This window comes from Rhincodon typus, chromosome 21 (genome assembly GCF_021869965.1).
Source record: "Rhincodon typus isolate 14 chromosome 21, sRhiTyp1.1, whole genome shotgun sequence".
Taxonomy (NCBI): Eukaryota; Metazoa; Chordata; class Chondrichthyes; order Orectolobiformes; family Rhincodontidae; genus Rhincodon; species Rhincodon typus.
The window spans coordinates 37,607,880-37,635,764 of NC_063352.1; the positions used below are offsets into that span (position 1 = coordinate 37,607,880).

Sequence of the window (27,885 nt, forward strand, 5' to 3'; positions counted from 1 at the left end):
ATGCTGCTTGGCCTGCTGTGTTCATCCAGCCCTGCACCTTGTTGTCTCGGATTCTCCAGCATCTGCAGTTCCTACTATCTCTGATTCAATTCTTTATCTTGTTTTTCTGTGTGTCTTACTGTGGAAATTGGTGCCTATTAACTAACATTTTCTGAGACACCGCTCATCTCATGATCCTATGGCATGCCTGAATTCTAGTTGAGGCAGTTTGTGATCAGTTCTCTGGTTTAGGTGGTGCATGATCAGTTTCTGATTGGTTTCTTAAGAGTGATGGTTATGTACAGATGTCATTTCTCTTATTTCATGGTTGGTTTCATTAGGTGTGAATTATCTGTGGGATAGTCCCTGTCCTTATGGCTTTTTTTTAACTTATTTAAATTTTATGTGTTCCTATTGAGATACTGGGGCGTCTTTAGGTGTATCCACTTACTTGAGATAAGAGCAGTGTGGAGGATCAAATTCTAGCAATGAACTTCTGTGTTCATCATACTGTATAGGTAAAATTGATGCATAGATATTAATATTGCATGAACTGTAATGTGGAGGTGCCGGTGTTGGACTGGAGTGGATAAAGTCAAAAATCACACGACACCAGGTTATAGTCCAACAGGTTTATTTGAAAACACAAGTTTTTGGAGGGCAGCCCTGCATCAGGTGCAGTGAGAGGAGAGCACGCCTCCTCCTCTCACTGCACCTGACGAAGGGGCTGCATTCCAAAAGCTTGTGATTTCAAATAAACCTGTTGGACTATAACCTGGTGTCGTGTGATTTTTGCATGAATCTTATAAATCTCATCAAGACAGGCATTTGTCAGTGTGAGTATCAGATTGAAAAAAAACACATACAAAAAAGCAAAGAGTAGTGGGAAACTAGTAGACTGTGAAATCTTTAAAGGCCAACAGAAAGCCACAAAAAAAGTTATAAAGAAAAGTAAGATAGATTATGAGAGTAAACTACTCAGAATATAAAAACAGGCAGCAAAAGTTTCTATAAATGTGTAAATCCTAAAAGAGTTGCGAAGGTAAACATTGGTCCTTTAGAGGATGAGAAGGCCAAGTTAATAACTGGGAATGAGGAAATGGCCGAGATATTAAACAGTTATTTCGTGTCGGTCTTCACAGTGGAAGACACAAATAACATGCCAAAAACTAATGGCAAGAAGATTATAGCAGGTGAGGACCTAGAAACTATCATTATCACTAAGGAGGCAGTGCTGGGCAAGCTAATGGGGCTAAAGGTAGACAAGTCTCCTGGCCCTGATGAAATGCATCCCAGGGTATTAAAAGAGGTGATGGGGGAAATAGCAAATGCACTAGTAATTATTTACCAAAATTCACTGGACTCTGGGGTGGTTCCCGCAGATTGGAAAACAGCCAATGTGACGCCACTGTTTAAAAAAGGAAGCAGACAAAAAACAGGTAACTGTAGGCCAGTTAGCTTAACTTCGGTAGTGGGGAAAATGCTTGAATCTATCATTAAGGAAGAAATAACAAGACATCTGGATATAAATTGTCCCATTGGGAACACCCAGCATGGGTTCATGAAGGGAAGGTCATGTTTAACTAATTTGGTGGAATTCTTTGAGGACATTACTTGCATGGTGGACAATGGGGAACCTGTGGATGTGGTGTATCTGGATTTCCAGAAGGCATTTGACAAGGTGCCACACCAAAGGCTGCTACACAAGATAAAGTTGCACGGTATTACAGGTAATGTATTGGCATGGATAGAGGATTGGTTGACCAGAAGAAAGCAAAGAGTAGGGGTAAATGGGTGTTTTTCTGGTTGGCGGTCAGTGGCTAGTGGTGTGCCTCAGGGATCAGTTGTTTACAATTTACATAGATGATTTGGAGTTGGGACTAAGTGTGGTGTGTCAAAATTTGCAGATGACACTAAGATGAGTGGTAGAACAAAGTGTGCAGAAGACACTGAAAGTCTGCAGAGGGACATAGATAGTCTAAGTGAGTGGGCAAAGGTCTGGCAGGTGGAGTACAATGTTGATAAGTGTGAGGTCATCCATTTTGGCAGGAATAACATCAAAATGGACTATGTTTTAAATGGTAAAAAAATTGCAGCACGCTGCTGTGTAAAGGGACTTGGGTGTCCTTTTGCATAAGTCGCTGAAGGTGGGATTGCAGGTGCAGCAGGTAATTAAAAAGGCAAACGGAATTTTGTCGGCCGTTGCTCGAGGGATGGAGTTTAAAAACAGGGAGTCTATGCTGCAGCTGTACAGGGTCCTGGTGAGGCCACACCCTGGAGTACTGTGTGCAGTTTTGGTCTCCTTACTTGAGAAGAGATATACTGGCACTGGAGGGGGTGCAGAGGAGATTCACTCGGTTGATTCCAGAGTTGAGAGGGTTGGATTATGAGGAGAGACTAAGTAGGCTGGGATTATACTCATTGGAATTCAGAAGAATGAGGGGAGATCTTGTAGAAACATATAAGATTATGAAGGGAATAGATAAGGTGGAGGCAGGGAGGTTGTTTCCACTAGCAGGTGAAACTAAGACTAGGGGGCATCGCCTCAAAATGAAGGGAAGCAGATGTAGGACTGAGGTCAGGAGGAACTTCTTCACCCAAAGGGTTGTGAATCTGTGGAGATTCAGTGCCCAGTGAAGTGGTTGAAGCTACCTCATTGAATGTTTTTAAGGCAAGGCTAGATAAATTTTTGAACAGTAAAGGAATTAAGGGTTATGGTGTGCGGGCGGCTAAGTGGAGCTGAGTCTCAAAGATCAGCCATGATCTTATTAAATGGCGGGGCAGGCTCGAGGGGCCGGATGGCCTATTCCTGCTCCTAGTTCTTATGTTTTTGTTAAAGAGAAGTGCTCACTGGTGTGGTTTTTAAATCTCTACATGACTACACTCCTATATATCTGTGTAATTTTCCACCTCTATAACCCTTCCAAAATAACTGCATTCCTACAAATTTGCCTGCTTGTGCATTCCAAATTATAATTGCTTCACCCCAGGTAGCTGTGGCTTCAATATTTGCACTTTCTCTTTACAGTTCTTTGCCCCTGTACCTTGCTTTCCTCTTTAAGTGAATACTTAACAATCCTCTTTGATCAATCTTTTGGTCATCTAGTGTTACAGTTCGTTAAACTAAAACAAAGAACTGCAGATGCTGAAAATTTGAAATAAATGTAAACAGAAATTCCTGGAGAAACTCAGCATCATAAAGTTGTACAGCACGGAAACACACCCTTAGCTCCAACGTGTCCTTGCTGACCAAATATTCTAAATTAATCTAGTCCCATTGGTCAACATTTGGCCCATGTCCCTCATAACCCCTCCTATTCATGTACCCATCCAGATGCCTTTTAAATGTAACTATACCAGCTTTCACCACTTCCTCTGGCAGCTCATTCCATACATGCACCAACCTCTGCGTGAAAATATTGCTTGTTAGGTCCCTTTTTAAATTTTTCCTTTCTGTCTTAAATCTCTGCCCTCTAATTTTGGACTCCCCTACCCTGGGGAAAAGACCGTGGCTGTTCACCTTTTCTATGCTCCTCATGATTTTATATATATGTGGGTTTGGCTGGCTAGGCTGCATTTATTGTCCATCCTTAACTTGCCCTTGAGATGGTGATGGTGAGATATCTCTTTAACTGCTGCTATCCTTGGGGTGTAGGTATACCCACAGTCTATCTTCTGGGATATTCGCCCTGATCTTCTAGTCTCTCAATGGTTGGAGACCAGGTGTGCCCTAGATAATGTGCTACAAGTCATCCTCTGAAATCCCAAAATACAGACTGACCCGGAATTGCCTGGAAAGACTGAACCTCTGATGGCAATTTCCCTGCTTCCCAGGACCCTCCAAGAAAGTCTCCAGTTTTGAGTTAAAGTTTCAAACTTCGGACTGTTCAAATGTACGTACCTGAATAATTACTCAAGGAATTTAGATAGATTAAAACCTAGTCTGACCCCTAGTTAACTACAGAACTGAACCTCCCCCACAAAATCACTTACATCGAACCCCGAACAAGTACCCCCTCCCAACCTACCTCACCCACCAGCTGAGCTACCCTTTTACTCACTTAACTGACTCCCTTGCCACCTTGAATCTCTTGCACATATTCTTTTCCTCTTTGGATTTTCAAAGATGCTTTGGCACATTTAAACACTTAGTGGAATGCAGCAACATCTCAAAAGGTCACTGACCTGAAATGTTAACTCTATCCTTTCGATAGATATTAAATATTTCTCAAGAAGGGTCTAGGCCTGAAACGTCAGCCTTCCTGCTCCTCTGATGCTGCTTGGCCTGCTGTGTTCATCCAGCTCTACACCTTGTTATCTCAAATATTTCCAACACTTTGTTTTATGTGGTTGCAGTTGCTTGGGTATTAGTCAGGCTCATTTCCTCACAGAACTCGTTGTTCTTACTTTCAAGCAAAGATGTCTCATGGTAACCTTAGCTGTCTTAAAAGGCATTCACCCATGATGCTTCCTGCTCAAGATCTCGAGGCTTAACTATATTCTATATACAAATTCCAAAAGCAACAGAAACCCCAAGTTCGCTTTTTTTCTTTATATGGTCTCCTTCTAAAGCTCACAGCATTAATGTATTTCAATTTTTTCCACTATTTAATATACCAGATTGGCTGACTATTTTCCCCTGAGGCTTGAGTTTAAACTGAGCAGAAAGTTTTCAAACAAAGTTTAAATGAAATCACATTGCTTTCTCTGCCAAAATATTGTTAAAATGACAATAAATGAAAAACTGAGACCCCAATTTTCATTCCCAGATAAGGAGCAAAGGGGTGAGAGAAATCCAGTTTCCCAATCCAGCCTTTAAAAATAGCCACCCATGCATCAAATTTTCAATTCAAGAGGCTGGGCTGGATTGAGAGTTGGGTCAGATGACCCAGAGTGGCTGTTAGTTCCCAAGACAGGCTGGGCAAAAAAACCTGCCTGTGAGCTCCAGCACTGTGTCAAAGTTTAAAAATAAAGAATAGAACTAAAAACTTCCCTCTGCTGTCACCCCTTGCTTTCCATGCCCCATCCATGCCACCCTATGGCTTCTCATTCCCTATGCCAGCCTATCCATTTTCTACAGCCCTTCATTCCCTCAATCATTCTAATGGCCTTTTGTAGATTCAATGTCAGTTCATAAAACCCCACCCACAAGCCTTTGCTTTTTCCTCACCAAATCTTTGTATTATCTATTAATCAGGAGGCATCCTGGCAGAAATAAAAGTTAGCACTCTATTGAGAATGTTGTTACTCAGGTGGGGGGGGGGGAAATAAAACCACATAGTCATTGATTTAAGAAAAATCCAAGTACCTTGAAATTCTTTAGTTAATTCCTTATATAAACAATCATTTCATTTGAGTGTTTAATGTGTCTTGTAAACAGTATTTTCATCAACAAGAAGTTAGAGCTGTCCATCAATTGGCGCCCCACTATGAAAATGATATTTTGACAAATCAGTTATTCAGCGCAAATCCTATAATGATTTTCTGTGAACACTTATGCTGAAATAGTTAACACTTGTTTTAAAACTCCACTTTGGGAGCCTTAGTCTTTACTAAAAATGAAAAGGAGACTGATTAATTGTTTACGCACAATCTTCACACCTCACTATCCTAAAGGGCCCCTCAACCTACTCTAGGTATTCAGAGGGGTACCTCAGCTCTCCAAAGGGAACCCTGGTTATCCAAGAGAAATGCACTTAGAACATATCTGCTCCTATCTAGTCTACTGTCCATGCTCTAAGTTCCAGACATCAGGAGCGCGAAAATCGGGTAACAGAATATATGTTCTCAAGTGTTAAAGTGGCTGTTGTGATCCATCTGCATAATTGTGCCCATGACATGATGCCAGCGTAACATTAAGTTTTAAGCCAGTTGTGAGATCTGGGAAAATACAGCAACAATTGTAACCAGTCTGTAAATTCCTTTAGTAGGAGATTCCCTGGTTTCAATGAAAACAAAGCTGATTAATTGTAAATAGGTGTAGAGCTGGATGAACACAGCAGGCCAAGCAGCATCAGAGGAGCAGGAAAGCTGACGTTTCGGGCCTAGATCCTTCTTCAGAAATGGGGGAGGGGAAGGGGCATCTGAAATAAATAGGGAGAGGGGGGAGGCGGATAGAAGATGGATAGAGGAGAGGATAGATAGAGAGGAGAGTCTCCCCCTCTCTCCCTATTTATTTCAGAACCCCCTCCCCCTCCCCCTCCCCCATTTCTGAAGAAGGGTCTAGGCCCGAAACGTCAGCTTTCCTGCTCCTCTGATGCTGCTTGGCCTGCTGTGTTCGTTCAGCTCTACACCTTGTTATCTCAGATTCTCCAGTATCTGCAGTTCCTACTATCTCTGATTAATTGTAAGAAAATTTCAAAGTGTATTTGTATAAAAACCGGGTTATTTAACAGTCACCAGAAGCTCTGATTTACAAAGAAATTTATAGACGGTTGCTGTGTTTTCCTGGATCTTACAACTAAAATTATTGCTCTCTGATTACTGGTTTCCTACTTGGAATGAATTTCAGCTCAATAAACATGGTTGTTTTTATCACATTTAACTCTTTTAGCTTTTGCACTTACGACTGTAACACTGCACCTACTGTAGCCTTGCCTATAAATACAGCCAATCCTAGTGACCAGCTGCAATTGGGAATTGCACATGCATGATCTATAGCTCATCCCTAAACCTGCAAAAAAAGTGAGAATTACTGGATTCCGGGGTGTGATTTGGGATTCCTGTATTCATCTAGCATTTTCACTGCAAAGGAGATATGTTGAAAATTGGGGCCAATTTTTTAAACTAACTGGACAATGCAGTCTTTATAAGAAATATAAATGTAGTTTGCTTTCTGAACAGTTAAATTGTAACATGCATCCTTACAGCTGATATTTGAAAGCATGCCTAAAAAAGTATTATTTGTTGTCAGATTGATCTGAAGTGCAGCTTAGATCAGCTCAGAAAATCAAAGTAAACGTATACCATTGTGCCTCTCAGTTAAACGTACAACGTACCACAAAGTGTTGTTTTAGATGCTCTATTCACATATAGAATTGGCCGAGCCCCAACCCTTTCACTATTGGTGGTTATGATATTAAATGTTTATTGCAGTTTATATATTGTGACCAGAAAGAAAATGCACGAAGTACTCAGGACAGGCAGCACCTATAGAAAGAGAAATGGAGTCAATAAAGGTTCACTTTGTAATCAGAAGTTTGCTCTTAGCTAATATCTTTGTGATAAATCAACTGCGGGGCAAATTATTGATAGAAAGCAAATATTAGATCTAAGTAGGTGTATGCCTGAATGCTTGCTGCATGAAAACAATGCACCAGAATTTCAACTTGTTGGGTTCAGTGAACTGAGTTTGTAAGGGATAGTGTGCTGGTTCTGTTGACACTTTAAAAACTTTACCAAATGCAGAATTATAAAGTACAAATGGGTTCTATTAGATTATTCACTTGCCAGTTGTACTTATTTTTATGACTGGGTAAATGTTCTTTCAGCCCTGTCCATAAAAATATGAGAAGTGAATCTACAACTGTTATACTATTCCTTTATTCCTTTTAATGGCAATGTTATCTAGATTCTTTTGACAAGCATTTAGAGTTTCTGCCTTGCTCATGAAGCACAGCTGTGGAAAGTGAAATAGATATCCAGATACTGAGCTTCACTGTTTTAACTGGTATTGTGCTTTATAACATGAATTCTGAATTTCAGTTTGGAGGAAGTTTCCTTGTAACGCTTAAAATAGGAGTTGAGAAATTGTTAAATTTCATATTTCACTTCAATTTGAGAATGAATTATATGTGAGTATACCAGAACATAAAAAGGAACATGGTTGGACCATTGTAAATATATGGGTATGAGTGTTCATGAAAGTGCATTTGTGCCTTAAATCCATGCCTTCTTTTCAAAAGTGGCTCTTGTATCAAGTAATTATATATCTTTTGAAGCAGGAGGCTGTGTTGCCTTCAACCACTTAGAAAAGCACAGTATGATTAGAACATGTCAGGATGCTGTTACTAAAGACAAATCTTATTGTGTCCATTTATTAGAGTTCATAGAGTTATACAGCGTGGGAACAGACCCTTCGGTCCAACTCATCCATGCCGACCAGATATCCTAAATTAATCTAGTCCCATTTGCCAGCATTTGGCCCATACCCCTCAAAACCCTTCCTATTCATATACTCATCCAGATGTCTGTACTTTATACTAGCCTCCACAACTTCCTCTGGCAGCTCTTTCCATGTATGCACCACCCTCTGCATGAAAAATTTGCCCCTTAGGTCCATTTTAAATCTTTCCTCTCTCACCTTAAACCCATGCCCTTCAGTTTTGGACACCCCACCCCAGGGAAGAGATCTTGCCTATTTACCCTCTCCATGCCCCTCATGATTTTATAGACCTTTATAAGGTCACCCCTCAGCCTCCAACACTCTAGGGAAAATAACCCCAGCCTATTCAGCCTCTGCCTATAGCTCAAACCCTCCAACCCTGGCAACATCTCATAAGTCTTTTCTGAACCCTCTGTAGATTTTCAACATCCTCCCTATAGGAGGGAGACCAGAATTGCATGCAGTACTCCAAAAGTGGCCTAACCAATGTCCTGTACAGTCGCAACGTGACATCCCAACTCCTAAACTCAATCCACTGACCAATAAAGGCAAGGATACCAAACGCCTTCTTCACTGTCCTATCTACCTGCAAGTCCACTTTCAAGGAACTATGAACCTGCACTCCAAGGTCTTTGTTCAGCAGCACTCCCCAGGACCTTCCCATTAAGTGTATAAGTCCTACCCTGATTGGCCTTTCTAAAAAGCAGAGCCTCACATTTATCTAAATTAAACTCCAACTGCCACTCCTCGGTCCATTGGCCCATCTGATCAAGAACCCATTGTACTCTGAAGTAACCTTCTTAGCTGTTCACTGAGTTTTTGAGGATGTAACTAGTCAGGTAGGAAATGGAGACCTGGTAGATGTACTATACGTGGCTTTCCAAAAGGCATTCAGTAACATACCATACAAAAGATTAATAGACAAATAAGTCCACATGCAGTCAAGGGTAATATGTAATATGGATGAAAGATTGGTCAGTAGTGGACAGGAGAGAAACAATGGCATAAATGGAGCATTTTCAAGTTGGCAGAAGTGAATAGTGGAGTGCCACAAGGATCAGAACTGATAACCTCAGTTATTTACAATATGCATTAACCATTTGGATGAAGAGACTGAGAGTCATGTATCCAAGTTTGCAGATACGTAGTTAGCTGGAAAAGAGGACACAAGAGGCTGCAAAAAGATATAAACAAGTTAAGTGAGCGGGCAGCGCAGCAACAAATCGGTTATGGTGTAGGAAAGTGTGAAGTTATTCACTTTGGACAAAAGAATGGAAAAGCAGAATCCTTTTGTAAAAAGCGAGGAAAATTATAAGTGATGGTTCAAAACGACTTTGGATGTGTTTGTACTAGAAGTTGAAAGTTAGCATGCAGGTACAGCAAGCAATTAAGGAGGCAAATTGCATGTTGATCTTATTGCAAGGGATTGGAATATAGGAATAAAGAAGTCCTGCTGCAATTGTACAGGTTTTTAGTCAGATCCCATTTCAAGTATCATGTGCAGTTTTGGATTCCATGTCTAAGAAAGTGTTCTGAGGAATGGTCACCAGACCTGAAACATTAACTCTGATTTTTCTTCACAGATGCTGCCAGACCTGCTGAGCTTTTCCAGCAACTTCTGTTTTTGTTCAAGAAAGGGTGTGCTTGCGGAGGAGGCAGTACGGTAAAGGTTCATTAAGTACATCCCTGTGATGAATGATTGCTCTGTGGTGAGAGGCTGGACCTATATTCTCCAGAGTTTAGAAGGATGAGAGGCAATCTTGTTAGGACATATGAGAATCTGAAGAGACTTGATAGAAGCAGAGCATTTAAGACCGAGATAAGAAGAACTTGCTTCACTGAAAGGGTTGCGAATCTTTGGAATTCTCTACCCTACACTGTTGTAGATATTCAACTATTGAATACATTTAAGGCTGGGGTGGACTGATTTTTGGTCATTTGAAATTCAGCAATATGGGGATTTGAAGTCTAAATCAATTACGATCACAATGAATGTCAGAGAAGGCTAAATGGTCTACTCCTCCTCTTGTGTTCATATCTTTGGCTGTGGCATACCGGTAAATCACTTTTTACAAATACAGAAATGGTCTAATCAGAATTGCCTATGTAAAATGTTATATAAATTTAGTCCTTAGTTGGCACTAGACCTGTTTCATCTGTTTTGCAGGCTGCCTGGAAACATGCATTTGAAAAAGCCAAACACATACCTGATCCTTGGGCAGAATTCCATCTGGAAGAAATTGAGACCGAATCAGCAACTCGTTACAGGTCTATATTTCTTGATGCTTTAGTTCTACCTTTTTGTTCTTGTGCGTCTGAAATACATGCCTAAATGTAAAGAAAATTTGCTTTAAGAGTCTATTGAACAGAATTTAATGCAAAGCAAATACAATTGAGAAATGAGTCAGAATCTATTGAGGCTGAGAATTTTATGAGAGGTGTGTAAGTGTTTTTCTAAATGTTGCTCATGAGCTCCCATTCATTGTGCATTGTGCACTCTTGGCATATCTCAACTGCCAATTGAAATAAAGCAAAACAGTGAAGAATTTTCCTAAATAACGGGCAATTTTACTGTTCTTCCTTGAACCCGTTACTGTTTTAAATGGAGATGGATTAATAATGTGTTGCTGTTTGAGATCATTAGCTTCCCTCCTGATGTTATTTGATGTCAACCAAACTTAAAAAGTGTTTTCCTTCAATTAGCTTTCTTTTAAAAAGAAACTCGCATAGACCTAGTGCACTACTTGTTTGAGGGCTGGAAAGAGTATCAGCTCATTAATATACAAATAGTTTGCAATCTACTCATGGCTAGATAAGGAAGTTCACTTTATGTAGTGCAGATTCATAGAGTTTACAAAGGTGTGCTTGTGTGCTGTGGTAGTAATAACTCTTATTGGCCCAGTATTTAGGATGCTACAGTTGTCCATGGTGCCATAACTTGGGAGAGAAAACATTAGGCAGGATTTTCTGTTCACTGTTGAAATGCTGACATCATATTTAATCTTTCTGTAGAATTGAGTTTAAAGAATTTTCAAGATTCATGGATTTTTCTTTTGAAGTGGCCAATGAAAAGACAGTGGATGTTTTTTGAACAAGGGTTTCGTTTGGAAACTACAGGATTCCAGATAATTGCTGATCTTGGTTGCTTAATGTCACTTCACGGCAAACATGACTGTTCTGTTTGTATAATGCTTTGAGAGCTTGAAGATTGTTCTGGATTTTGAGTTGTGAGGTGAGGAACTTGCTAAACAGCAAGCTGCTCAGCTCATGTCTCCTGTTGTAGGAGTGCCTACTGTGGTGAATTCATTGTGAAACTTAAATGTCCTCTTGAAGAGTGACTGGAAAACATTGTGATACTGTAGTTACTGCGCAGGTTGCATTTGCCAACATCCCACAGATAATTGCCAGTGTTTGGTGACACGTGTCTATACATGCCAGAACGCCCGACCGACAGGTGTCTGAACATCTCAAACCTTGTCCTTTTTGATTTCAAGGACTAAGACTTATTAGTCAAAAGTGTATTTTTTCTTATAAGAATTAATCTCTGGAGAGAGAAATCTTTTTTCTGTGTGTGTGTGAGAGAGAGAGAGGGAAAGAACATGTATTTGCATACGTTTTGAGTTATTTATCTATATAAACGTTTGTATTTTCATACTCCATGTTAACCAGTTTTGCATCTTTCTTGAATATGCTTTGTTTTATAATAAATCAAAAATTTTGGGTTCATTAAAGAAACCTGGTTGGATCTATTTACTTGAGTCTTATTTAGAGAAAGCGTACAATTGGCCATGTTGGGGAAGAAAGGGAAAACAAATCATTTTACGTTGAGACCTGTTTGAAGTGGGATGAAAGAAAGTACATGCACTCCTTCCATTTTGATCATAACACTATCTAGTGACCTCTGCTGAAAAGTGAGATGGATGAAGCCAACATACAACTAAAATGTGATGCCCACCTTATGTCAGTAGGCCAGCAGCTCACTGTAGGATATTGCATGAAAAGTGCACATTTGGGTCAGTTAAGAATAACAACCAATTCCCAAGGAAACTGTACACCAAAATGGATCATACAGTGTACAAGGTATATGTTTAGCCCATCCAGCCAATAGCAACTGTTCAATTGTACCCACTGTCCCTGTTCTTTCCCTTTAAACGTGCAGTTTAATTTTTCCTTTTCAAGAAATAATCCAATTCTCTTTTAACAGTAACTATTAGCTCTGGTTACAATCCCCTTTTAAACAGTGTATTCCAAATCATCATAACTCACTGCATTAAAATATTTTTAGTTCAATCCTCTGTTTGTCTGTCTCTTTCTCTCTCTCTCTCTCTGTCTCTTCCCTTCACTCTCTCCAAAGAAGTTAATTATTTTTAATCTGTACCCTCTGGCTACTGACTTGATATCTACTGTATGAAAATTTTTCATAATTTTGAACAACTCTATTACCTCTCTCCTTGCACTTCTCTGATCTAGTAAATCTGTTCTGTCTCCTGTCTGAAGTCTAGATATTTTAAGGAGACATCAAAGCTTCCACTAGAAATTAACTAATTTTTATAAACATTATACACGAAACAATAAAAGAACTTCAGACGTAAGATTTCTTTCATTTTTACTAATTTAATTTAAATGATGTTCTTCTGTTTTAAACCTTACTTGGATCTCTTTCTAGATTTAAAACAGTGCCAAAAGGTCCTGCATGTGAGAGGACAACCTTTAAATAGCAACATTGTATGCAGGGACAGTAACACTAGCTGACTACTGCAAAGCTACAGCAATGCAGTATAATCTAAATTTATTATTATACTTGGCTTTCAGCCATTCAGTCAAACTTGCAACTCTGCAGTTCATGGGAAACCCACTGGGAATGAACAATTATGTATGAATGTCAGGATATAATCCTCACCACCCCTTTAATTAAAGCATCTAGTAATGGCTTTAAGCTCTTGCTGGCATGTTATTGCAGAGCATCACAGGCGAGGTAATAATATCTGTTGCAGACTAAAGTATGTAGCTGCTATTCAGACTCACAAGTTTTTGCTAACCATAAGCCAAAAATAGGCCCGTCAGTTTATATTGGAAGTGCAAGTTCCAGCATGCATGATTGTTCAATACTAAAACTTTATATGGGAAAATAATAACCTGGAGATCTGATTGTCAAAGAGGCAACTTCACTATTTCCACTTTGTTTGTAGGATGTGTTACGTAGCCCTGGAGCAGTGGGTAAAATTCTATACTGTTTAACAGCAAGCTGTTTTAGCAGAATATTGTACCATAGAGCATTGATTTGAGTAGGGCATCGAATCAACTTTTGGTAACAGCTTCTTCATGTAGCAGCAGTTACTTTCCAAGGCTACAAGTATAGTGTGTATATATGGTGTGGGGGTTATTCCAGTGAAAGTGGGGAGTACACCTTTATTGGAAATCGGAAATTACAAACTCCCTTTGTCCCTTCCTCCTTGGAAATCTGTTACTTTATTTTCTCCAGTATTATACCCAGGTGACCATATGTCTGCACTTGGAGAATAAATTTGTAGTGACTTATTAATGTCATCACAACTAAGCCTTATCGTCCTTGCCGGACATCTGATAAACATGCTGTTTCCACTAGAGAGTCACTGAGTTTCAATCAGTATCAGGAGCTCTGGCTGCTTTTCCTTTCCAGCCCACAAATGCTCAGGTCAATTGTAGATTTCTGAATCTGGCTAAACTGAGATCAGTTAACTTAATACTGATAGTTACTCTTCATTACTGGGAACCTCTGATCCGGAAGGCTTATTGTCACACCATTTTGAGGCTATGCCCTTTCAGCTTTTGAGAGAACTGCAGAATTAAAAACATTCTCAATTTGAGGCACCCCCTTGTAATTTCTAGAGCCTCTTCATGCGTTATTGCTGGGTCGGTGCTGGCATACAACTTGATCCCAGATATTTGGTTAGCCTTAATATGCCCATTAACTACATCTAGCAGTACCTCCAAGAAGTGTTTGTTGCCTTGTTTCAGACCATTCCTGTGGGCATCCGTTGCCATTATGGTGTGAGAAAGCATGTTCCACTTGTATCGCATGGGTTGGCTGGTGGGAATCTAGTCTAAAGAAGTTGTTGACTGATTTGATTGGCATTTCACTACCTGGATAGGCAACTCAAGGGTCAGTTTACTGGGTTTCCTGTTCAGAGAAACCATAAAAGAGTAACATTCCATAAGTTGATGTCACTTGCTAGGGTCTTCTGAGGAAGTTAGTTTGGGTATAGGGCAGCCAGCTGAAGAAGCAAGCTGATCATTCACGGAGCATTCCTTAGACTTGTCACTGACTAAAATTTGTTAGACTGTCAAATTAGGTGATGTTAGATTGTGTGAGCAAATCTTTAATGTAGGAAACATGGGATCCACTTATAGTAATGTCAGAAACCTGAGTGCCAAAGAAAAGTTCTTTGAAAGAGCTGTAATGATTAGATTCTTTGTTAGAGTTACTTTAGGTAATCTAGAAGTTCCAGTTTTGGATTTTACAACTAACCAGATGGCCCAAATGTTTGACCTGGCTTTCCTACATTACAGAGAGAGTGAACTTCAAGAAATCTTAAAAGCTGCAACATAAATGTAAAATTTATTTTTCATGTTTGCTGATCCCGGTTGGATGAGTTTAATTCACTTGACTTGACTTGAAAAGGAAATAAGTTTCAAGAAAGGAGTTTCCAAACTCACTGTTGCCCTTTCCTAGCCATCAATGGACTGGCAATGTCCACCCTAGTGTGTTGGAGAATGTAGGTGTGTAGAAATTGAGAGAACAAATGGGTGTGAAGAAATTATTCAGAATTCAAATAATTTCTCTCTTTGTTTTGATTGTCTGTGTTAATAGGTACAATGCTATTTCAGGAAAATGGGTTGAAGATAAAGTATTCATGAAAATGGCAAAACAGGTAATACTGCCCTTATTGTAAAATATTAACATTTTAATATTATTTCATGCAGCAGCTGTTTTAGATCTTGCTGTTAAGTATTTGCCTGTTTTATCTACATACAATTCTGTTAATCCAAACAGAATGTAGCCAAGAAGCATGGTTCCAGGTCATTGCCAGCTCTCAGCTGGTTGGAAAGGTTTACTATGCAGGAGCCCTTTACCTATTCTTGAACCAGGTTAGCAGTGAAGAAGGAAGAATATGCACCTCAGTGCCCTGCCGTGTAACCTGTCTAAATGGGATATGTAGACATGTGTTTCCTTGATCAACCTGTGTCAGAATGTTGTATATTTAAGGCCCAGTCTTAAAAAAAACACACACAAAGGGAGAAACCTGTGTGGCACTGAAGGGCTGCTACATTGTTGGAATGTCAGTACAGAGGAAATACTGTAGTTTTGGTCATGCCTTTTTGATAAGACTTTAAACCAATTTCTCATCTGCAGTCTCATGTACAAGATCTCAGTGCACGATATAAAGAAGAACAAGGGAATTTTCTCTGGTGCCCTGGCTGATGTTTATCTCCCAACGTCATTGTGGGGCCTAGCTGTTCACAGTCATGTTTCTCTAAATGATGATGGTGACTGCATTTTAAAACTACTCATTACGTCCTAAAACACTTTTGAAACACCCTGACATCATGATCGGCATTGTTTAAAAACAAAATTTTTTAAAAATCATTGTAAGACAAATAACAACTTTGTTCTATGTGCTAGTGAAAAGCATGGTTTGTTCTTGAAGCTCAGTATGCACATTAATGAGGCCTAGCACACATACATACTGTCATCAGATAGATTCCCCATTATTTTTAATTAGGTCACACATTGACCTAATCTTTAGTTCTCCTGATGTTCTATGTGAAAACAGCTTCCACCTGTTTTGACTTACCTAGAACTAGGTGGCATGTGTCTTCTGCAAGCAATTTGTTCTTTTGGTTAGACTGCTATGGTGGTGTTTCTTCAACCTTGGAATATACCTTGAAACAGCTGTAATGGGTGCACTGTTGGTCAGCAGGTTCCTTACTGCACTCCTTCCCTCAATGCCATGCACCATACTGACAAAAACCTGCTTCTGACCCTGTTACATGACTACCAAATCTGTTGAGCAACCATTATGTGGGATTGACGTAAGGTAATTTCGGATCTTGCCATACTCCACTTCGCCTTCTACTATCCTTGCTGAAATTTGAACGTAAACATAATTTAGTTTAGTTTATCCTCTATATGGATCAGTATTATACTTGACTTACATCACTGCAGCATGCGTGCTTTTACTGAACTGTGTACAGAATACAGTGAAGCAGCCCAAATATATAATTTGAAACCTCATTTCATGATTTTAATAGCAAAAGAAAAGCTTATGAGGACTTCTCTAGGAATAAGTACTTGACCTTCATTATGCATTTTATAATGTTTTACAAAATTTTCCAGTAAGTTAAGACATACGTGTTTCCCTTTCAGCCCTTTGGCCGTGGTGCAATGCGGGAATGTTACAGAACGTAAGTTTTATAGCTGTTTTGATGCCTTTGAATATTTGGTGCAGATCAATGCGGATGTTGAAGGCAGGGATATTGAGTTGTGAAGTTTTGCTGTACATTCTCTAACGTAGTTCATTTATGTTTGCTCTGGTTGTGCATTTAACTTATCATGTTATGTGAAATAGTTTCTGTTTCATAATGTAGATAACAGAAAATTCAAAATGTCTTTCTCTCAGTAGAATGTAAACAATAGTGGTAAAACTGAAGATGAACTGGGGTCAATCACTTCACTTTTCCCCGAGTGACAGGATTTAATACAGGTTTTTATATATGACACCACTTGACTTTGTTTCTCCTGTGGCTTTTAAAAAGAAAATTCAGTGGTTCCTGTGTCTCAGTGCAACAACTGGTCTGATACTGAGTTAGGCAGGCCGAGGAATCTCCAGTTTGAGCAGATCAAAGATAGGATAATGACATGGCTATTACAATCAAATTCATTTCTCTGGCTTGTGGGGTGCAGGAGGTGTCAGACCCCCAGTTTGCGGTTACTATTTACTGACTTCACTCTCCTCTTGCAAGGAGGCTTTCCACCACCCAGTACAACTGTGGAAATTGGGGATGCAGTTTTTTTAGGGGGTGGCTTGTAAAGTGCAATCCGTGGTTTGCATACTTCCTGCCAGCTCACCTCCCATTTTTTTTGTAGAAGTTCCATAAGGGGTCCGGCAATCTACCCACCCTTGATTCTATTAAGGCCATATGAATTAATGGCCATATAAATGCCTTCCTTGTTGCTGTTTTACCCAACAAAGGGAGACTCATGCCAGATGGGTACCCCAGTAGTTTTGTTCCCAAAAGTATTTATAAAATTTATAATTGAAGTATATAAGTACATTGAAAAACATCTTGACTTGGAAATTAAAGAGAGTGCAGTAACTTCAACTTGTCTCCATACAACATGTTTCACTCTTCAGTGTCTGAATACAACTGTAATACCTTGATATTTCAATACACATTCCATGTTAGGCAGACAACCTGGGCAAAGCATTTCCAATGACGTATACAGAAAGTGTAGTAGAATTGAACTTTTCTCCATATGACATGTTCCACTCGAAGGTACCACAGTATACTTTCAACATTCTTGATGTTTGCAATGTACTTTGTCTGTTAGGCAAACAATCCAAAGGGTTTTACAATTTCCAACCCCTTGGTGTGTGCTATTGCTGAAACTTGCATTGTGCCAGTCTGCATCTCTTTGCACTGGAAAACCAGCAGGTTTTGGCAGACCAAAGAGCTTCTTTCAGTGAATTGATGGTCCTTCAGTTGCAGTTCATGTTTATCTTGGTATGCATTCCTGGAAACAGCCCACAGAGCACAGAGTGCTTTGTCACAGAACTGCATGGAATGAGCCTCCAGAAAACGACACTTCATCAAAAACCACTGCATCTCCCTCAATATCTTCTTTTCAAAGGCAAATTCTAGAGGGAGGTTGACGACAACTCTTCCCCAACGTAGCTGCTTTGAAGGCAGTGTGTGGCAGGGTGAGACTATGGGCATGCAGGAAAGATGTGACAGGGAGACCTTTATCAGCCAAACTGCATTTTGCTGCCTGTTTAAAAGTTCTGATGAGGCATTCTGCCAAATTTTTTTGGCTTTCTAATCTGGGAACCATGACAGAATCTACCTCTTTTTTTTTTTAGCAAGGCCTTTAGGACATTTGTGCAGACCATTGCATGACCAACTTGTTGTGAAAGATGTCCCTCTGCATAAACTTTGACAACTTTTACTGAGTGGGCTGGGGTTGAGCAAAATTGTGGTTGAACTCTTTTGGCATTCCACTATATCTTTTTGGAGGCAGTCTCCGATGAGGTCATACTTGCCGTTAGCCCTTAGCCCATTGCTGCCATTGATACTTCAGATTTTAACTTCTCTTCATTGAGGACTGCTTGAAGTTTCAACCAAGTGGAGGCTCCACGGAGTGATTCCGGGCTGCAGGACAGCTGGTATGCATGAACCCCTATCATGCAAAAGTAAACTTATCCCCAGAATTTTTCAGTCGAGAAGAAGGGATTTTGACTATTCCTCTGGAGAAAGCTGTTTGCCAGAAAGGGTTTTCAGTCTCCTTTCTCTGCCATTTTCCCAGATATTATTATGTTTCTCTTGTAAATTTGTTTATTTTTAAATCACAGTCAATGAAGATCTGTTTTAGATTATTACAGCTTTGTGAGGCCTGGGATTTCTCCCTTGTAAGTAGATTAGCTGATTTGCTGACACTTTGAAATTCTGCAGACACAGAGCAGAGCATTTCTCTAAATTAGTGTCTTCATTAATGTATGATATGAATTTAAACCCTTGTCATAGTGCTGTTATGCTGCATGCTTCTGAACCAACAGTGGAAACCCATATGTGCACTGTAGGCTTGTCAGGCAGGGCTTTCTGGATGTACTAAGCTGTTTTACCGTCATTTTTGCACATTTCCTAGATGAACTAAAATGTCAACCTTTATTTAACCCTGTCTGAGTTGAATTACGTTTAACTGACTTGTATAATAGTTTGCTTTACTGTGTCTTAATTTTACTTGTCACTGGGTGTAGATGATCCTGAAGGGAAAGGAAGAGCCACCCTGGTTGTCTATATTTATGTGTGAAATTTGCCAGTGTGTCGTGTGGCTGGGAATACTAATGTGTTTAATGGGAAAGCACAGAGTTTAGTTTCTACTCTAATGCTCCCAATAGCCCTAATTGAACCTTGTTGAGACTTACTCTTGATTAATGACCATTTGGACTAGATACTGGAGCACAATCTTCATTTATGGAATCACGTATCAGTGAGGTTCAAAGGTTTTAGAACAGTTGAAGTTTTGCGGCAATTAATGTGTAAAGACTATAAGGAGGCAGAGAACTTAACTCAGAAAGAATTGTCTGTTTGCCAATTAGTTGAATCAAATGCTACATTTTGTTACTTTGTTACTTTTTATCAGGAAGAAGCTCTCAAATTTCACACGTCATCAACAATGGAAATCTGCCTCTAATTATGTAGCAAAGCGCTACTTAGATTCTGTGGACCGGGAAGTGTATTTCGAGGATGTCCGACTTCAAATGGAGGCAAAACTCTGGGGAGAAGAGTACAGCAGGCACAAACCTCCAAAACAGGTGAAGAACTAGATATTGGGCTCACGGATCAGAAGGTTCAGAGTTCCTAATATTGTGAATTCTGAACATAGCAACAAGAGGAAGCCAGTTCGCTCCTGTAGCCTGTTCCACCGTTCAGTTTGATCATGCTTAGTCTGTATTTTAGCTGTATCAACTTTGGGTCTTTAACCCTTGACAATTTTACCTAACAAAAAACCTATTGTCTTGATCATGTTATACATCGTCTTAATAATCATGTTGTCAATCCTTTTGAGACTACAATGATTTAGGGTATGTGCACAATTTAAGGAATTGTGAATTGTGAACGGATAATAAAGAATGACAGAACAAGAATCTAACGGAAGTGAAAGTTCAAATAAAATTATGAATCATAAATACCATTATCAGAATGATAATCACATGACCCAAATATACTTTATTTAAATTTTGTATCTTTTTTGTACTGACAGTGGCTACTATTTGACTGTGTGATGATTATCGCACTGCACGATTATCACGAAATATATCATTAACGTTACCTGAAAATGATTTGTAGATAAATCAGTTGCATTTACTCTGCATCTAAAAAGAATAATCTGTTGATGGAAATGATTACAAGAGAACTCTTGTTAAATGACTTGAATTGTAGTGTACTGAAGTTTTAGTGATGTAAGTATGATGTATCTGACTGCCTGAAAATGGAAAACAGTAGAAATAATGAATACATCTGGAGCATCTGCTGAAAGGGCAAAAATCCCAACAAATTTTTGCCTTCCTTCCGTCCTGAAAAAGAATTATATTCAACTTGAAGCGTTAACTGTGTTTCTTTCTCTATAGATGCTGCCCGATCTACTGAGTATTTCCAGCACGTTCCATTTTCATTTCAGGTTTCCAACATCTACAGTATTTCCTTTTTATTTATGTCTCTCTCACTTTGTGTGCTGGTAGACAAAGTAAATTGGACGTAGTCCAGTCAATGAGATACTACAAAACGTAGTTCCTGGTGTATGGATTCCATGGGCACTAACTGCATTCTGGTATGTTGTCCAACTGACATGAGCTCATTGTTACCCTGTTGACACCAATGGACTCACCACAGGCAAGGGATCAAACCTAGACTTAATTACAGTGTGTTCACTTACTCTGTTAATTTGTTCACTCCCATCAGAAGAACAGTAGAAATCAATGTTCGGCAAAATCTGTGAATTGGTGTTAAATCTGGTATCCATAAACAAGTCTGCAGGAAATGAAATTTTACATTGTCTCCACTGTGTTGGAGCCCATATGTTCGATAGTCTTATTTTATCTTCCCTCGTCCCTAATTTTTGTTGTGAAGGCAGGATTGTGTTTCATTCACAGTTTAAGTGACCTGTCGATACTCACTATCTAGACTTACACCATGCCTCGATGAGTAGCATACTCGCCACTGAAGGTGAAGGTTGTGGGTTCAAGTCGTGCTGTCTAGACACAGATCTAGACCCACTCTCCTAGTACAGAACTGAGGGAGTGGATCATTTCTGTAAACTGAGGCACCACAGGTAGGCATGAAAGATCCATGACATTATTTTGAAAAATAATAAGGTGTTTGCCCTGGTGCCGAGGCCTTTATTTATCCTTCAGCAAACTTTGCTGAAAAAGATTAACTGGTCATTTATTGCATTCCTAATTATAGGACCTTGCTATTCACAAATTTGCTGCCACATTTTGTACAAATATCTCAAAAACTTAATTGTTAGTAAAACATATTGGAAAATCATGAAAAAGCATGAAACGCACTATTTATTTCCATTCTTTCCTCTTTAATTTCTCATAGGAAGACTCAACAACCAAATACACACCCGAGAGTGAGCTATTGCCAGCAGGAGAAATGGGTGTGGATGTTTGGGGGACATAGAGAAAGGCAGCATAATGTGTTTAGCAAGCATGTTCTGCTTTTTAATTATTTTGCTCTTAATAATAGGTTGACATTATGCAGATGTGTATTTTGGAGATGAAGGACAGGCCTGGAAAGCCTCTGTACCACTTGGAGCACTATATAGAGGGTAAATACATCAAATACAACTCCAATTCTGGCTTTGTAAGGGATGAAAATTTTCGCCTTACTCCACAGGTAAGCACTAAATTGGGAATAATGCAAAATAGATTAGTGCTCTAATTCAGTGCCAGCCAGGTAAAACTTCATTTGTACAACCTGATTGTACTCTGCACTCTGAAATTTTCCAACTATAAACGAATTCTAAGTGCATGTGTGCATGGAGAATTGTACTGTTTACAGAGGATGATTTGACGGCCCTTGGGATTGATTGAAAGAAAATTGTTTCGTCAAATATAAGGTAATTCCCCCTCTTTCAAAGGGGAGATGTCTATCTTGAAATTTCTAAATGGAGTAAGACTCCTGTTAAATATATTTTCCAGGATTTAGTCTGTGTTTTTAAAAAGAAAAGTCATGTTATACAATGTGGTGTCTACTGTGGTGTATTTAATGTGTGAAATTTATGGCCAAATATTGTGTCTGTGATAATCGTGTATATTCTGAATTGTGAAATACCGCTCTAGTGAAACAGAATTCATTCATTAATCCTTCCTCTGACCTTGTCATATAATTGCAGGCATTTAGCCATTTCACCTTTGAACGCTCTGCACACCAGCTGATTGTTGTTGACATCCAGGGAGTGGGAGACTTGTACACAGATCCTCAGATTCATACATTTGGTGGTACAGACTTTGGAGATGGCAATTTGGGTAATATTTCTTTATGAACTAGTGACAGATTCATCTGTGATTAAACTGTTCCTTTACTGATCTCAGTTATTTAAACTATTGGTAGATTTCAGTATGTTTTGGTGTAAGAATTTATGATAAAAAGGAAATTGAGCTGAATATTTTTTACAAATCGCTGGTTGGATCAAATCTGTAGTATTTTATTATTCTGAGCACCACACTTCAAGAATGATGTCATTTATTTTCAGAGGGCACAGAGGAGATATACCAGATTAAGAATATAATACATAGGAACAGGAATAGACCTTTTCAGGCTTTTGAATCTAATTTGTCATTCAGCAAAATAATGGTACCAGAGATGAAGGACTAGTGTTGTATAGAGGGAGTAGAGAATCTGATATATATTTTAGAGCTAAAAAAGCCAGCGGGAGATTTGATAGAGGTGTTCAAAATTGTGGACTGTGGCAGCCCTCTGATAGCTCATCCATATGAGATTCCTGGACAGTGAATATTTATGTGCAATTTGACTGTGATGGTTTCTTTGTCTCTCGTCTCATGGACAGTGATTCTGATTGCATCACATACACTTTGAGCAGAGTAATTTAGTTCAGACAAATTGGGGATCAATCCTGGGTCTTTCCTGGTTTGTTTAGCTCAGCTCTACATTGACCCATTAAGACAGTCCATAATAATATGTGTGTTTTCAAAAAAAAGTGTTCATTCTTGGAGAAAATTATACTGATCCTGCACTTTTTACCACAGGTGTGCGAGGGATGGCCTTGTTTTTTCACTCTCATGCATGCAATAGTATTTGTAAGAAAATGGGACTCACGCCATTTGATCTATCTCTTAAAGAAAAGGAAGCGTTGGAACATGCACAGAATCTACTGGTCAGTGCTTTATATCATCTATGTGCTTTGTGTCTCTCCGTTTCTTTCTCAAATTTAATGACTCTTGATAGATTACAGTTGTGGTTTCTGACCAAGTTACCCTGTTCTTCATGGGGGTGCCCAAGTTGGGAGTATCAACTATGAGAGCGTTTCAACCCAGACAGTCCAACTTAAGTATTGTCCAACAGGATTAGCAATTGCTGCAGCAAAGCAGACCATATTTTTTCTTCAGTTTGGGACAATGAGAACAATTGTTCTCATTCTTCTAATGCCACTGTTAAGTAGACTAATCAGTCATCTTGCAGCTAGGTCTCAATCAATATTATTCAGTACCATAATTTTATCATGAAAGAAGAGAAAAAGGACTTGCAATTAAGTGCCTTTCCTGAACCCTCATTTTATTATATTGTGTCTGAAGTGTTAAAGGCACTATCAGACACAAATGGCAAGACAGAAGATGGATATTCGGGAGCTTAGTTAAACTACTGGGATTTGAGGAGAATCTCAGGAAGATAGGAGGTACAGATGGGGAGGATCTAGAGAAGGAATTGTGTTGGGGTAGTCATAGAGTCATACAGCACAAACAGACGCTTCGGTATAAACCTGTCCGTGCCGAACATAATCCCAAACTAAACTAGTCCTACCTGCCTTCTCCTGGCCCATATCCTTTCAAACCTTTCCTTTTCATGTAATTATCCAAATGTCTTTTAAACGTCGTAATTGTAACCACATCCACCGCTTACCCAGGAAGTTCATTCCCCACATGAACCACTCTCTGTGTAAAAGATTTTCCCCCACGTCTTCTTTAAATCTCTCTCCTCTCACCTTAAAAATGTGCGCCCAGTCTTGAAATCCCCCATCCTAGGGAAAAGATGACTACCACTAATTCTATCTATACTCCTTTATTATTTTATAAACTGACCATAATTTCTGCATTTGCATCAGATTTTGTAAATTCTCCCAAAGATGGCACTTCATTTTCTTCTGCGTATTCAATTTCTCAAATTCTACTTGCCCTGATTGCTTTCCCTTTAAATTTCTGTGCTGGGATCATTTTGCTGTAGCATCCAGCTTTAAACTGCTCACTTCTCTTTCAAGAGTGGCACTGCTGCACATTTATGGTAGGACAGTCTTGACATCAATGTAGGTTTTTTAGCTCCACAGTGGGAACACTGGGGTAATGGTGGTAACACTCCACTTCGTTCTGGTTCTTCTTTTAATCTAGTGAAATTTGCCCTATCGTGGTATTTCTTTCAAGGCTGAAATATGAATCAAAAATCTTATTAACATAGTCATATGTCAGAATGTTTTCATTAATGCCCTGTCTAACCATATGTCTTCTGCACAACCACAATAGCACACAAATATTTAGATCTATTCTTATTGAGCTTCTGTGCTAACCTCAAAGTGATAAAGTAACTGATAAACCCGTGACACCTACCTGCCATCGCTTGGCTTGGTTAGGGCCTTCCACACGGTCAAAGCATTTGGGTACTGGTAAGATTTTCTTCGTGACTTTTTGTTGCTGTAACTTGCCTTTGAACTCCATACGTGTAATTCTTGTCTGTTTACTGGCTACTTTTTAGTCCATGGTCTTTCTGCTTATAGTTGATTGGTTTTCTCATTCTGTCTTCGGTATCATCGGGAATTTACTCAATATGTTTTAGCCACTGCCACCATATGTTATCATCATTGTGGAGCCTAGGATATGTTTAACAGAGGCTGCGTTTAACAGAGGCTGCTGGCAGCAACACTGTTAGTAACTGTTGAACATTTAACTGTGTATGAAGTTAGATGAGTATTGGATCTATCTGTCTCTAGGCATTGATAACATATGATAAAAATATTTCAGTGTGATTGTACAGAATATTTGGCCTTAATTGCCTTTGGTACAAAAGTTTTTAATATATAAAATTTGACCAATGTTTTGTGGACAACTAAATTTTTAGCTCTTCTTGCACAGTCTGTTAGGTGCTAAATTCTTCAGGGTCTTAAGTGACCACAAATGTTCCAGTTATCATCAAGTTGCACCAGATATCAATCTTCGTCTCCGGTTTATGTGTACCCAAAGCCTGGTGCTGATGCTCCAAAGTTAAGTAGCAACCACGCGTTAAGTGAGTATAGGAGTTGGGAGGTCATGTTGTGGCTGTACAGGACATTGGTTAGGCCACTTTTGGAATACTGCGTGCAATACTGGTCTCCCTGCTGTAGGAGGGATATTGTGAAACTTCAAAGGGTTCGGAAAAGATTTACAAGATTGTTGCCAGGGCTGGAGGGTTTGAGCTATAGGGAGAGGCTGAATAAGCTCGGGCTATTTGATTTGATGATTTGATTTGATTTGTTTTCACATGTACCTAAGTATAGTGAAAAGCTTTGTTTGCAAGCAGTACAGACATACCATTGTAAGGAAGGACATACAGATCATAGGATGAAAAAAACACTTGGACAAAGTAAGACATACAGGTTACACCGCACAGGACATGTTCTAGACAAGATCAACATTACAAGATTAGCATTATTTGAAGTTAGAGAGTCCATTCACCAGTCTAATAACAGCAGGGAAGAAGCTGTTCCTGAACCTGCCTGTGTGTGTGTTCCCGATGGAAGAGGCTGCAAGCTAGCACTACCAGGGTGGGATAGGTCTTTGATGTTGGCAGCCCCTCTGTGACAACAAGACGTGCAAGCGGGGTCCGCAGATGGGAGGCTGGCTTCCGTGACGGTCTGGGCCTTGCACACAATCCCCTGTAGCCTCCTACATTCCTAGGCAGAGCAGTTGCTGCACCAGGTGTGGGATATGGTAGCAGAATTTAGTTGAGCTGAATTTTGTGAAGGTTGGAAGGGTTTGCCAGCAGGATGGTGGAATAATTGAATCTACAATTACTTTTCACGGTTCACTCATGGGATGTGTGGAATGCTGGCTGGGCCAGTATTTACTACCTATCTGTAGTTGCCCTAGACAAGGTGATTTCGAGCTGCATTCTTGACCATTGTAGTCCATTTGGTATAAGTGGACCCACAAAGCTTTTAGGGAGGGAGTTTCAGGATTTTGACCCAGCCATACTGGAAGGTGATATATTTCCAAGTCACATGATGGAGGGGAAGATGCAAGTAGTGATGTTCACATGCGTTTGCTGCCCTCATCCTCTAGATGAAGTGGTCATAGGTTTGGAAGGTGCAGTCTAAGAGACCTTAGTGAATTTCTGCATATCTTGCAGGTAGCACATACTGTAGTTACTGATTGTCAGTAGTGGAGGGAGTGGATGCTTGTGGATGTCATGCCAATCAAATGAGCTACTTTGTCCTGGATGCTGTGGAGCTGCACTCATCTAGGCAAGTGGGGAGTATTGCATCATGCTCCTGACTTGTACCTAGTAGATGTTGAATAGGTTTTTGGGAGTCAGGAGGTGAGTTGCTCACTGAAAAATTCCTTACCTCTGGCCTGATCTTATAGCTACAGTAATATAATAGTAATACATGGCTGTTCCAATTCAGTTTCTGGTAAATAGTAACCCCCAGGATGTATGCCAAGGGGCGATGATTAGATCCTCTTCTGTTGGATCTGGTCATTGCCCAGCACTCATGTGGCATGACAGTTACTTGTCAAGTCAGCCCAAACCTGATTATTGCATTAGGGTTTCAGCAGCAAATGTGATACAAATGGAAATAGGTGTCTTTATGAAGGCAAAACTAATCTGCCTGGTTGAAAAAAATTAATGTGTAACTGATTAGCAATGATTGGAATTTTCCTAAACCACAAAATATACATTAGTATGATTGAAGTCTTGTCTGTAAAATATTCTTCAGCTGGTTGACTTAGATTTGTCATTTTCTCACCTAAGTGTGAATGGGTGCTTCTCTTTGAATAAATACGTTTCTGTCTTCCTTGAATCAGAAAACAGCCAAAACTGTCCTTCGAGGCACAGAGGAAGTCTGTGGAAGCACTCGGGTGAGAACCATCTCTGGCTCCAGGCCTCCAATTCTAACACGCCTCTCTGAGAACTCTGCAGATGAAAATATGAGTGACAGCACATTTGACTCTCTTCCCTCCTCCCCATCATCTTGGTGGAGTCCTAAGGAAGATTTGCTGGGGAAATCTCCAATGGGTAAATTCTGTTTCTCCAATTACATTGTTAAAGTGTTGCACAGGTCATGAGGACTACATTTAGTATCGTGGAACATGGGTAATTTGCAGCAGCTTTTTTTTATATTCCATAGTCAGTTTCCATGACTCTTCAGATATTTCTGTTAATCTGTTGTACTTGCTTCTTTGTTTCACTTAGGTTGGACAATTTTGAATCAAGGTGATAATCTGGGTGATGACCACAGTGATTCATTGCCTGAGAGAAGGGTAAAATCATATATATATAGTGATTGTTCTAATATGTAGTTTTTCACCTAATGTTCAGTTTTGTAGCACTAACTCCAAGTAGCTCTGTAACATATGATGTTAACATTCATACTACCATACAGACACAGTCTCTCTGCTTTTGCTTTTCTATTTCTCTTACAATTAATTAAGATTGTAGACATGTATGTCAAGGTACATCCATTTAGGTATCAAACATTTTATCCTTTTGATGTAGTGTCAAATCCACATTAAATTGGTGCTGTGAAATGATAGCACCACGCTCTCCCACAT

The 27,885-nt window shown here is 39.5% G+C and overlaps 1 protein-coding gene across 9 annotated transcripts in view; it reads left to right on the forward strand.

The window, feature by feature from the left end:
- eef2k (eukaryotic elongation factor 2 kinase) overlaps positions 1-27,885 on the forward strand; it is a 69,456-nt gene that overhangs the window by 25,508 nt on the left and 16,063 nt on the right. For 8 of the 9 annotated variants that reach the window (XM_048609323.1, XM_048609329.1, XM_048609325.1 and 5 more), the window contains 9 exons: positions 10,251-10,351; positions 14,934-14,994; positions 16,491-16,528; positions 19,485-19,656; positions 21,596-21,745; positions 22,245-22,377; positions 23,119-23,246; positions 27,139-27,349; positions 27,527-27,594. In XM_048609323.1, the coding sequence (XP_048465280.1) occupies positions 10,251-10,351; positions 14,934-14,994; positions 16,491-16,528; positions 19,485-19,656; positions 21,596-21,745; positions 22,245-22,377; positions 23,119-23,246; positions 27,139-27,349; positions 27,527-27,594 (1,062 nt within the window). The remainder of the gene's footprint in view (positions 1-10,250; positions 10,352-14,933; positions 14,995-16,490; positions 16,529-19,484; positions 19,657-21,595; positions 21,746-22,244; positions 22,378-23,118; positions 23,247-27,138; positions 27,350-27,526; positions 27,595-27,885) is intronic. The other variant, XM_048609331.1, reaches the window with a different exon arrangement.